We start from the raw sequence: 12030 nt of genomic DNA, 5'->3' as shown, positions 1-12030 counted from the left end.
CAGGGCAGTAAGGAGGGGAGCAGGGTGTTGGGGTGTATAGGAAGGGGTATAACAAGGCAGTGAGGAGGGGAGCAGGGTGTTGGGGTGCATAGGAAGGGGTATAACATAGCAGTGAGGTGGGGAGCAGGATGTTGGGGTGTATAGGAAGGGGTATAACATAGCAGTGAGGAGGGGAGCAGGGTGTTGGGGTGTATAGGAAGGGGTATAACAGGGCAGTGAGGAGGGGAGCAGGATGTTGGGGTGTATAGGGAGGGGTATAACAGGCAGTAAGGAGGGGAGCAGGATGTTGGGGTGTATGGGAAGGGGTATAACATTGCAGTGAGGTGGGGAGCAGGATGTTGGGGTGTATAGGAAGGGGTATAACAGGCAGTAAGGAGGGGAGCAGGGTGTTGGGGTGTATAGGAAGGGGTATAACAGGGCAGTGAGGAGGGGAGCAGGGTGTTGGGTGTATAGGAAGGGGTATAACAGGGCAGTGAGGAGGGGAGCAGGGTGTTGGGTGTATAGGGAGGGGTATAACAAGGCAGTGAGGAGGGGAGCAGGATGTTGGGGTGTATAGGAAGGGGTATAACAGGGCAGTGAGGAGGGGAGCAGGGTGTTGGGTGTATAGGGAGGGGTATAACAGGGCAGTAAGGAGGGGAGCAGGGTGTTGGGGTGTATAGGAAGGGGTATAACAAGGCAGTGAGGAGGGGAGCAGGGTGTTGGGGTGTATAGGGAGGGGTATAACAGGGCAGTGAGGAGGGGAGCAGGGTGTTGGGGTGTATAGGAAGGGTTATAACAGGGCAGTGAGGAGGGGAGCAGGATGTTGGGGTGTATGGGAAGGGGTATAACAGGGCAGTGAGGAGGGGAGCAGGGTGTTGGGGTGTATAGGAAGGGGTATAACAAGGCAGTGAGGAGGGGAGCAGGGTGTTGGGGTGTATAGGAAGGGGTATAACAAGGCAGTGAGGAGGGGAGCAGGGTGTTGGGGTGTATAGGAAGGGGTATAACAGGGCAGTGAGGAGGGGAGCAGGATGTTGGGGTGTATAGGAAGGGGTATAACAGGGCAGTGAGGAGGGGAGCAGGATGTTGGGGTGTATAGGGAGGGGTATAACAGGCAGTAAGGAGGGGAGCAGGATGTTGGGGTGTATGGGAAGGGGTATAACATTGCAGTGAGGTGGGGAGCAGGATGTTGGGGTGTATGGGAATGGTTATAACAGGGCAGTGAGGAGGGGAGCAGGGTGTTGGGGTGTATAGGAAGGGGTATAACATAGCAGTGAGGAGGGGAGCAGGGTGTTGGGTGTATAGGAAGGGGTATAACAGGCAGTAAGGAGGGGAGCAGGATGTTGGGGTGTATGGGAAGGGGTATAACATTGCAGTGAGGTGGGGAGCAGGATGTTGGGGTGTATAGGAAGGGGTATAACAGGGCAGTGAGGAGGGGAGCAGGATGTTGGGGTGTATAGGAAGGGGTATAACAGGCAGTGAGGAGGGGAGCAGGTTGTTGGGGTGTATAGGAAGGGGTATAACAAGGCAGTAAGGAGGGGAGCAGGGTGTTGGGGTGTATAGGAAGGGGTATAACAGGGCAGTAAGGAGGGGAGCAGGGTGTTGAGGTGTATAGGAAGGGGTATAACAGGGCAGTGAGGAGGGGAGCAGGGTGTTGGGTGTATAGGAAGGGGTATAACAGGGCAGTGAGGAGGGGAGCAGGATGTTGGGGTGTATAGGAAGGGGTATAACAGGCAGTAAGGAGGGGAGCAGGGGGTTGGGTGTATAGGAAGGGGTATAACATAGCAGTGAGGAGGGGAGCAGGGTGTTGGGTGTATAGGAAGGGGTATAACAGGGCAGTGAGGAGGGGAGCAGGGTGTTGGTGTGTATAGGAAGGGGTATAACAGGGCAGTGAGGAGGGGAGCAGGATGTTGGGGTGTATAGGAAGGGGTATAACATAGCAGTGAGGAGGGGAGCAGGGTGTTGGGTGTATAGGAAGGGGTATAACAGGGCAGTGAGGAGGGGAGCAGGATGTTGGGGTGTATAGGAAGGGGTATAACAGGCAGTAAGGAGGGGAGCAGGGTGTTGGGGTGTATAGGAAGGGGTATAACATAGCAGTGAGGAGGGGAGCAGGATGTTGGGGTGTATAGGAAGGGGTATAACAGGGCAGTGAGGAGGGGAGCAGGGTGTTGGGGTGTATAGGAAGGGGTATAACAGGGCAGTGAGGAGGGGAGCAGGGTGTTGGGTGTATAGGAAGGGGTATAACAGGGCAGTGAGGAGGGGAGCAGGGTGTTGGGTGTATAGGGAGGGGTATAACAGGGCAGTAAGGAGGGGAGCAGGGTGTTGGGGTGTATAACAAGGCAGTGAGGAGGGGAGCAGGGTGTTGGCGTGTATAGGAAGGGGTATAACAGGGCAGTGAGGTGGGGAGCAGGGTGTTGGGGTGTATAGGAAGGGGTATAACAGGGCAGTGAGGAGGGGAGCAGGATGTTGGGGTGTATGGGAAGGGGTATAACATTGCAGTGAGGTGGGGAGCAGGATGTTGGGGTGTATAGGGAGGGGTATAACAGGCAGTAAGGAGGGGAGCAGGATGTTGGGGTGTATGGGAAGGGGTATAACATTGCAGTGAGGTGGGGAGCAGGATGTTGGGGTGTATGGGAAGGGGTATAACAGGGCAGTGAGGAGGTGAGCAGGATGTTGGGGTGTATAGGGAGGGGTATAACAGGCAGTAAGGAGGGGAGCAGGATGTTGGGGTGTATGGGAAGGGGTATAACATTGCAGTGAGGTGGGGAGCAGGATGTTGGCGTGTATAGGAAGGGGTATAACAGGGCAGTGAGGAGGGGAGCAGGATGTTGGGGTGTATAGGAAGGGGTATAACAAGGCAGTAAGGAGGGGAGCAGGGTGTTGGGGTGTATAGGAAGGGGTATAACAAGGCAGTAAGGAGGGGAGCAGGGTGTTGGGGTGTATAGGAAGGGGTATAACAGGGCAGTGAGGAGGGGAGCAGGATGTTGGGGTGTATAGGAAGGGGTATAACAAGGCAGTGAGGAGGGGAGCAGGGTGTTGGGGTGTATAGGAAGGGTATAACATAGCAGATAGTATCAGTTTGCTGCTTCATTCCCTCTCCCCCACTCTCCTCCTCTGCAGTGCTCTCAGGATGGGGGAGCTCGATCAGTTACGTCAAGAGGCTGAACAGCTGAAGAAGCAAATTACGGTAAAATAAACCCCCTCTCCCCAAGTAATACACTGTCCTAGAGGTGCCAGGCTCTATATCGTTTGACTTGTTCAGTTCTAGAGCTGCCCCTGACATGTTCAGCTCTAGAGCTGCCCCTGACATGTCCAGTTCTAGATATGCCCCTGACATGTCCAGTTCTAGATATGCCCCTGACATGTCCAGTTCTAGAGCTGCCCTGGCTTGTACAGTTCTAGATATGCCCCTGACATGTCCAGTTCTAGAGCTGCCCCTGGCTTGTACAGTTCTAGATATGCCCCTGACATGTCCAGTTCTAGATATGCCCCTGACATGTCCAGTTCTAGAGCTGCCCCTGGCTTGTACAGTTCTAGATATGCCCCTGACATGTCCAGTTGTAGATATGCCCCTGACATGTCCAGTTCTAGATATGCCCCTGACATGTCCAGTTCTAGATATGCCCCTGGCTTGTACAGTTCTAGATATGCCCCTGACATGTCCAGTTCTAGATATGCCTCTGACATGTCCAGTTCTAGATATGCCCCTGACATGTCCAGTTCTAGAGCTGCCCCTGGCTTGTACAGTTCTAGATATGCCCCTGGCATGTAAAGTTCCTTGGGAGGTGAAGAGACTTCAGAAAGAGGATTACAAAGTCTCGGCTATTGTCTTAACCCGACTCTGCCACTGACATTATGCTGGACTTTAGGCATGTTAAGGCTCTGCCACTGACTATATACTGTATGTGACCTTGAGCATGGCCAAGCTCTGCCCCTGAATCTTTCTCACTATCTTTGCAGGATGCAAGAAAACTGTGTGCAGATACAACCCTGGAACAGGTGAGATAGGAAGTGAGAGAGGGAGATAAATGAAGTGTGTATGAGAGTGAGTGAGAGAGAGAGAGAGAGAGAGAGAGAGTGAGAGAGTGAGAGAGAGAGAATATTCCCTCCTATTCACATGCCCCAAACCGCAGACTGACGCACAGTAATATTGGAGCAAACAATCTGATAACTGACACAGTGACACAAGCTGACATGATGCTGTGTGTGCCAGTTTTGCCCCAAATTTGCCTTGATCTCCCACCAAACCAGGACACAGTGTGTGCATATCACTGTGTGTGTGTGTGTGTGTGTGTGTGTGTATGTATATATTATATATATCCAGTAATATATATATATATATATATATATATATATATATATATATATATATATATATATATATACAGTGGTTGACAAATCACCAAAAAATCTACTCGCCACACAAAAAAATATACTCGCCACCTAGTACCACACGTATGCTGCTTGGGCCAATAGGCGCTCGCCACGATGTTAAATCCACTCGCCCGGGGCGTGCAAATGTATAGGTTTGTCGAACACTGTGTATATATATATATATATATATATATATATATATATATCCAGTAATACATACATACATACATACATATATATATATATATATATATATATATATATATATATATATATATATATATATATATATATATATATATATATATATATATATATATATATATATATATATATATATATATATATATATATATATATATATATATATACAGTGTTCGACAAACCTATACATTTGCTTGCCCCGTAGATTTTTTTGTGTGGCGAGTAGATTTTTTGGTGATTTGTCGACCACTGTGTGTATATATATATGTAGAGGTATCAGTACCGTGTTATATATATATATACAGTGCTCGACAAACCCGGTCGCCAACTCGCCAGCTGCGATCGGATATTGGCTCGTGGCCAGTAGCTTTTCTCCTGCTCTGCAAAAACAAAATCCCCTGCTCGCAAAAAAAAAAAAAAACCCTCTGGCTGTGACGCGGCTTGGAGTTGCCAGGACTTCAAACCGCCCTTCCTTCTCTGCACGGGTAAGTAATGGGGGGGGGGGGGGGTTGGGGGTGCGCGCGCGTGTGTCTGCTGCTGCTCCTCCTCCTCTTCCTATATATCCTCCTGTATAATTGTGTCACCTCCTGCTTACAAGACCTGCACTGATCCGGTCATGGAGAGGATGTGGACAGATGCTTGAGGTGGGGGGGAATTTAATGCACTGTAATAAATATTTATATATACTGTACTGTTCTGGTGTTTCTCCCCCCTCCCTCCGGTGCTCCCGCTGCCCGCGTGGGTCGGGTGCTTCACCCCCCTCACTCCGGTGCCCACGCGGCTTGTGTGTCACTCCCCCCTCCCTCCGGTGCTAGCGCGGCTTGTGCGGCTCTCCCCCCCCCCCCCTCCCTCCGGTGCCCGCGCGGCTTGTGTGTCACTCCCCCCTCCCTCCGGTGCTAGCGCGGCTTGTGCGGCTCCCCCCCCCCTCCCTCCGGTGCCCGCGTGGCTTGTGTGTCACTCCCCCCTCCCTCCGCTGCCCACGCAGCTCGGGTGTCTCTCCCCCCTCCCTCCGGTGCCTGCGCGGCTCGTGCGGCTCTCCCCCCCCCCTCCCTCCGGTGCCCGCGCGGCTTGTGTGTCACTCCCCCCTCCCTCCGGTGCCCGCGCGGCTTGTGTGTCACTCCCCCCTCCCTCCGCTGCCCACGCAGCTCGGGTGTATCTCCCCCCTCCCTCCGGTGCCTGCGCGGCTCGTGCGGCTCTCCCCCCCCCTCCCTCCGGTGCCCGCGCGGCTCGTGCGGCTCTCCCCCCCCTCCCTCCGGTGCCCGCGCGGCTTGTGTGTCACTCCCCCCTCCCTCCGGTGCTAGCGCGGCTTGTGCGGCTCTCCCCCCCCTCCCTCCGGTGCCCGCGTGGCTTGTGTGTCACTCCCCCCTCCCTCCGCTGCCCACGCAGCTCGGGTGTCTCTCCCCCCTCCCTCCGGTGCCTGCGCGGCTCGTGCGGCTCTCCCCCCCCCTCCCTCCGGTGCCCGCGCGGCTTGTGTGTCACTCCCCCCCTCCCTCCGGTGCTCCTGCTGCCCACGCAGGGCGGGAGGTAGTAGCGGGGTGTTTCTCTGTCACATTGTGTGTGTGTGTATGGGAGAGAGAGAGAGGTATGGGAGAGAGAGGGGTATATGGGAGAAAGAGAGAGGGGTATATGAGAGAGATATAGAGAGAGAGAGAGAGAGAGAGAGAGAGAGAGAGAGAGAGAGAGAGAGAGAGAGAGAGAGAGAGAGAGAGTGTGTGTGTGTGTGTGTGTGTGTGTGTGTGTGTGTGTGTGTGTGTGTGTGTGTGTGTATATGAGAGAGAGAGAATGTGTAGGACACCAGAGGTACCCTCCCACCCAGTCAGTCACCCCCCCCCCCCACCCAGTCAGTCACCCCCCCCCCCCACCCAGTCAGTCACCCCCCCCCCCACCCAGTCAGTCACCCCCCCCCCCCACCCAGTCAGTCACCCCCCCTCCCACCCAGTCAGTCACCCCCCCTCCCACCCAGTCAGTCACCCCCCCTCCCACCCAGTCAGTCACCCCCCCCCCCTCCCACCCAGTCAGTCACCCCCCCATCCAGTCAGTCATAGTCAGTCATAGTCAGTAACCCCCACCCAGTCAGACACCCCATCACCCCACCCCCCCAGTCACCCCACACCCCCAATCACCCCACCCAGTCACCCCACACCCCAATCACCCCACCCAGTCACCCCACCCACCCAGTCACCCCACACCCCCATCACCCCACCCAGTCACCCCACACCCCCAATCACCCCACCCAGTCACCCCACACCCCCAATCACCCCACCCAGTCACCCCACCCAGTCACCCCACACCCCCAATCACCCCACCCAGTCACCCCACACCCCCAATCACCCCACCCAGTCACCCCACCCAGTCACCCCACACCCCCAATCACCACACCCAGTCACCCCACACCCCCAATCACCCCACACCCCCATCACCCCACCCAGTCACCCCACACCCCCAATCACCCCACCCAGTCACCCCACACCCCCAATCACCCCACCCAGTCACCCCACACCCCCATCACCCCACACCCCCAATCACCCCACCCAGTCACCCCACACCCCCAATCACCCCACCCAGTCACCCCACACCCCCAATCACCCCACCCAGTCACCCCACACCCCCAATCATCCCACCCAGTCACCCCATCCCCCCACAGTCACCCTCTCTCTGTCTCTCACCCTCTCTCTCGCCCTCCCTCTGTCTCTCTCGCCCTCCCTCCGTCTCTCTCGCCCTCCCTCCGTCTCTCTCGCCCTCCCTCCGTCTCTCTCGCCCTCTCTCTCCGTCTCTCTCACCCTCTCTCTCCATCTCACCCTTTCTCTCCGTCTCTCTCACCCTCTCTCTCCGTCTCTCTCACCCTCTCTCTCCGTCTCACAATCTGGATCTGGATATCTTATTTACCCTGTATATCTTAACTGCCCTATACTACACCGAAATAACCTATACTGCTTTCTTCCAGATCTGACTCAAGCTTCACACAGGAGACATCGGAACTCCCCCCCCCCCCTAACCCAGAAGACAGGTAGGGAACACATCCACTTCAATGTATAACATTGCGGGAATGAGGTACCTGGACATTGAGGGACTGCGGATCAGGTAAGATTCCAGGCGGGATTGCTGCTTTAAATATTGTGAAGCGGGGACGTCCAGGCACTAGTTAAGGGGTGCAGGAAACTAGTCATTCACATCTGGCTTTTTTTCTTGATTTTACATTTTTATACGCACGCACGCACGCACGCACACACACACACACACATACACACACATACACACATACAGACACACACACACACCAAGGACTAATTGTAGTATAATGTAATACAATAAATAAACTTATGTCAAAAACGAATGTTCTTACTAGGAATTTATTCAATTTATTTCATTTATGTTTTTTTTTAAATGCGGGGCTGGGGGCGGGATTAGAGGCGGGGTTGGGGGCGGGACTAGGGGCAGGACTAGAGGCGGGGTTGGGGCGGGACTAGGTGGCGAGTAGATTTTTTGGTTCGGCGAGTAGATTTGTGGGTGATTTGTCAAGCACTGTATATATATATATATATATATATATATATATGTATATATATATATACACACATATATACATGACAGAAACCCAACATAACAGCATCAGGGGTAGTAACAGAAAAAATGGAGCGACGTATATACACACACACACACACACACACAATATTTCTCCTCTGCACACAGACTTATTAGTTAGGAATCACTTTAAGATTTCATGAAAAGCTTGCACAAACATTTCGGGGTTGGTCCCCTTCGTCAGGTGTGTATGTATATATATATATATATAGATAGATAGATAGATAGATTGATATCATCTTCTTTAACCCTTGTCGATCTATTGTTGGATGAAGGCCTCCTCAGTGATCTCCCAGTTACTGCTGTTGGCAGCTTCTCTTCTCCACATTGCTCCAACACATAGTCTGATTTCATCCTCCCATCTTATTTTTGGTCGTCGTCGTGGTCTTTTAACCTCCCATGGAATCCAGTCGAGTCCCATCTCTCTCTCCAACGATGGTCATTTCTTCTTGCGATGTGTCCGGCCCACCGCCGTTTTAATTTCTTCATCCATGTGATGATGCCACAGACTTTTTTTTAGTTTGAATCCCATCATGGATAGACGATACAGAAAAGCGATGTCCATCATTCTCCGCGGGCTGGATTGTCTCGGGGATTGACAGCACTCAGGAAGAAGGCTTCAAGACAGAGCGCGCTAAGAATTTCCAGAGGTTAAACACCAGCTGTCATTGAAGCCTTAACCTGGCTAGCTACAACTGCCTTACTCTGCCGGTGACGCAGCATTGCAAGAACTGGAAGATGAACTGGAAAAGATTCAATGGGATGCTGCTAGCCTTAGTGAAGTAAGAAGAAGGCCTCATTGGTGTCTGACACCTATTATATCACAGAGGTACAGAAAACGGAAGAATCCGTGGAGTAGACTTCATCATCAACAAGAAGTGGAAAAACAACATAGTGGAGTATGAAAGCTCATCAGAAAGAGCAGTCACAATCGTCATTCAGTGGACAAAGAAATACAAACGTCAGACTATCCAAGTGTCTCTCCAACACCAAGTCGCACAGACCATGAAGTGGAAGACCTCTACTATGAAATCAACCCACTTTAATGCAAAGATTGGTGCTCGGCAGAAATCCGAAGCATCAGTTGGTAAGCACGGTTACGGTAACAGGAATGAATGTGGGGACACATTGGTAGAATTTGCAGAATTTGCAAACTTTTATATCATGGATTTATTTTTCAAGACGAATCGAAATAGAAAATGGACGCGGGGTTGACCCGTTAGCACCGAGAATGAAATTGACGATATCCTGGTTAACAAGAAACACGTGATTGACGGCTGTTCCGTTCTTAACCGTTTTAACACGAGACGCGATCACTGATTGGTTTGCTGCACATTACATCATAATAGGAAGATAGAAAGAAGAAAACTGATTATAAAGAAGACAAGAACAAATCAACACCAAGAACCATATAAATAGCAGCAGAGAATTTCAACAAGAGCTGTAAAGTCACGTCAGCGTGCTCCAGACGCGTGGGGATACTGTGATTAATAAATATCAAAAACGTCTAAAGATTGAACAAGCAGGATTTATCAGGCGATGCCGCACAATGTGCCACGCCCAAGTTGTACAAGAAGTGATTTCTCAAAGTAATGAATTTGATCTACCACTCAGCTTAGGATTCGTATATTACTAAAAAACCTTTCATTCTATCTACACCAGGGGTGTTCAACTCCAGTCCTCAAGACCCCCAACAGACCAGGTTTTCACGATATCCCTGCTTCAGCACAGGTGGCTCAATCAGTGTCTCAGTGAGACACAGATTGAGCCTCCTGTGCTGAAGCTATGATATCCTTAAAACCTGATCTTTTGGGGGGTCTTGAGGACTGGAGTTTAGCCCCTCATGTCTACTGTACACCTCAGCCATTTTTCATACATTAGGAAGTCAAAACGATGAAGAATCATACATTGATACTATAAGGAACATTTATGAAAATGCCACATTAATCACTGGATTACATGAAATCCAAACAAGATATGGATTACCAACATATGGATTACAAAAATGCTGCGATTGGAACACACCAGGTCCCCCACGCATTTCACAGCAACACTTTGAGGATTTTTCAAAACATTAAATTAGGGGGAATAAAATTAAAAAGCAACAGTGAATACTCGAGCTACTTACTCTTACTTTGCAGACATTACTTTTGCCAGAAGACCTGCAGCACCATATCTCCCCAAACCAAGGAAGAAGGAGAGCCTCCAGATACATCTCAGGAAGACCAAAGTCAACAAATGAATCAACTTTACATAAATATTAATAAATGAAATAGAAGCACAAGAAGGTGGAAACTATGTCTACCTGGACCAGCAAGTTTCAATGGTTGGGAACTTTTCTAATTAAATCAATAGTACGGATGTGAAACCTGGATCCTAAATGCAAAGATAATTCAGGATTTAAGACAACTAAACGAAGTGTTTAGACATGCTGGGGATTACCTGATGAGACGGGGAAAATAATCAATGGGTTCAAAAGCAAATACAAGTCTGACGTCTTCAGAAGGGTGAAAAAAATTTAAATGCCATTGGGGCGGGCATGTCCCAAGAAGAAATGGCTGTTTTTGGACACAGATGGTACTCGACTGGGTTAGGCCTCGGCCATGGTCAGCGCTGAGCCGTGCTGAGGCGCGCTTGTACTTACCTGTGAGCCCATACAGCCGCAATGAGAGCGGCTTTAGTAGGCGCTCGCCTACGCTTCCGCAAGCGCGCGGAAGCGCAGGTCTTAGGTCATTTTTTAAATCACGCGCTTGCCGGAGCGCAGGGCCGGTCACGTGAGCGGTTCGCCCAATGAGGGCAAACCAGCTCAGTGACGTCACCGGCCCGTCCCCGACACGCCCCCCTGACGGCGCGCTGTCTAATGCCAGGGAAAGCACCCGCTTTCCCTGAGCCTCAGCGCGCCTCCGCACGCACGCCGCAACCCTGGACGAGGCCTTACAAGGGATATCAAAAGACCGAGATGATAACCAGAAGTAAGATAGAGGATTAAAAAATGTTTTGGAGCATCGAGGAGAGGCTTGCAACCATAGTACCTAGAAAATCCCGCAGTGGATTGATCAGAGCTGACGATGATGATAAATGCGCTCTCTCTCTCTGTATATATCTATATATAACATAAAGTGGTCAGCTCTCCCTCTCCCTATATATGTGTATGTATGTTGTCAGTGTGTGTATTTACAGTGTATATATATATATATATATATATATAGTCAGTGGTCAGCTCTGTCTCCGCTCCTCAGGTGACCGGGGAGATGGAGGTCATTGGCCGCATTCAGCTTCGCACAAGACGGACTCTGCGTGGTCACTTGGCCAAAATCTACGCCATGCACTGGTCCACTGACTGCAGGTACCATGGGGCAGGGCTCATACAGAGGCAGAGGTGATACAGTTAGGGGTGTGACATAAACCTAGGGGCGGGGAACAGGGGCAGGTACAAGGACACTCCATTCAGCCTCAGTGCTGCTGCTTTCACAAGGGCACTCACAAGCGTGGGGACGCTCTCATCTCTCGCAGGCTCCTGGTCAGCGCCTCTCAGGATGGAAAACTCATTGTGTGGGACACATACTCAACAAACAAGGTAACACCTTGACACTCAGCTCTGCCCCCAATACCCTGCACTACCCCCCCACACCGCCCCCCAATACCCAGCACTGCACTCAATACTCTGCACTACCCCCCCACACCGCCCCCCAATACCCAGCACTGCACTCAATACTCTGCACTGCCCCCCCACACCGCCCCCCAATACCCAGCACTGCACTAAATACCCCACACCTACCAGTGCCCCCCCAACACCATGCACTGCCCCCAATACCCAAAACTGACCCCCTGCCCCATTACACAGCACTGCCACCCCAACATCTAGCAGGGCCATACTCAGCACCCCCCCGCCCC

At 51.5% G+C, this 12030-nt stretch overlaps 1 protein-coding gene across 7 annotated transcripts in view; it reads left to right on the top strand.

Annotated features, from left to right (window-relative positions):
- The window catches only part of GNB3 (G protein subunit beta 3), a 58159-nt gene that overhangs the window by 21007 nt on the left and 25122 nt on the right, over nt 1-12030 (top strand). For all 7 annotated transcript variants that reach the window (XM_075612628.1, XM_075612635.1, XM_075612629.1 and 4 more), the window contains 4 exons: nt 3097-3163; nt 3937-3975; nt 11376-11482; nt 11650-11713. In XM_075612628.1, the coding sequence (XP_075468743.1) occupies nt 3097-3163; nt 3937-3975; nt 11376-11482; nt 11650-11713 (277 nt within the window). The remainder of the gene's footprint in view (nt 1-3096; nt 3164-3936; nt 3976-11375; nt 11483-11649; nt 11714-12030) is intronic.

This window comes from Ascaphus truei, chromosome 8 (genome assembly GCF_040206685.1).
Source record: "Ascaphus truei isolate aAscTru1 chromosome 8, aAscTru1.hap1, whole genome shotgun sequence".
Classification (NCBI taxonomy): Eukaryota; Metazoa; Chordata; class Amphibia; order Anura; family Ascaphidae; genus Ascaphus; species Ascaphus truei.
This window is presented reverse-complemented; position numbering and strand designations above follow the sequence as displayed.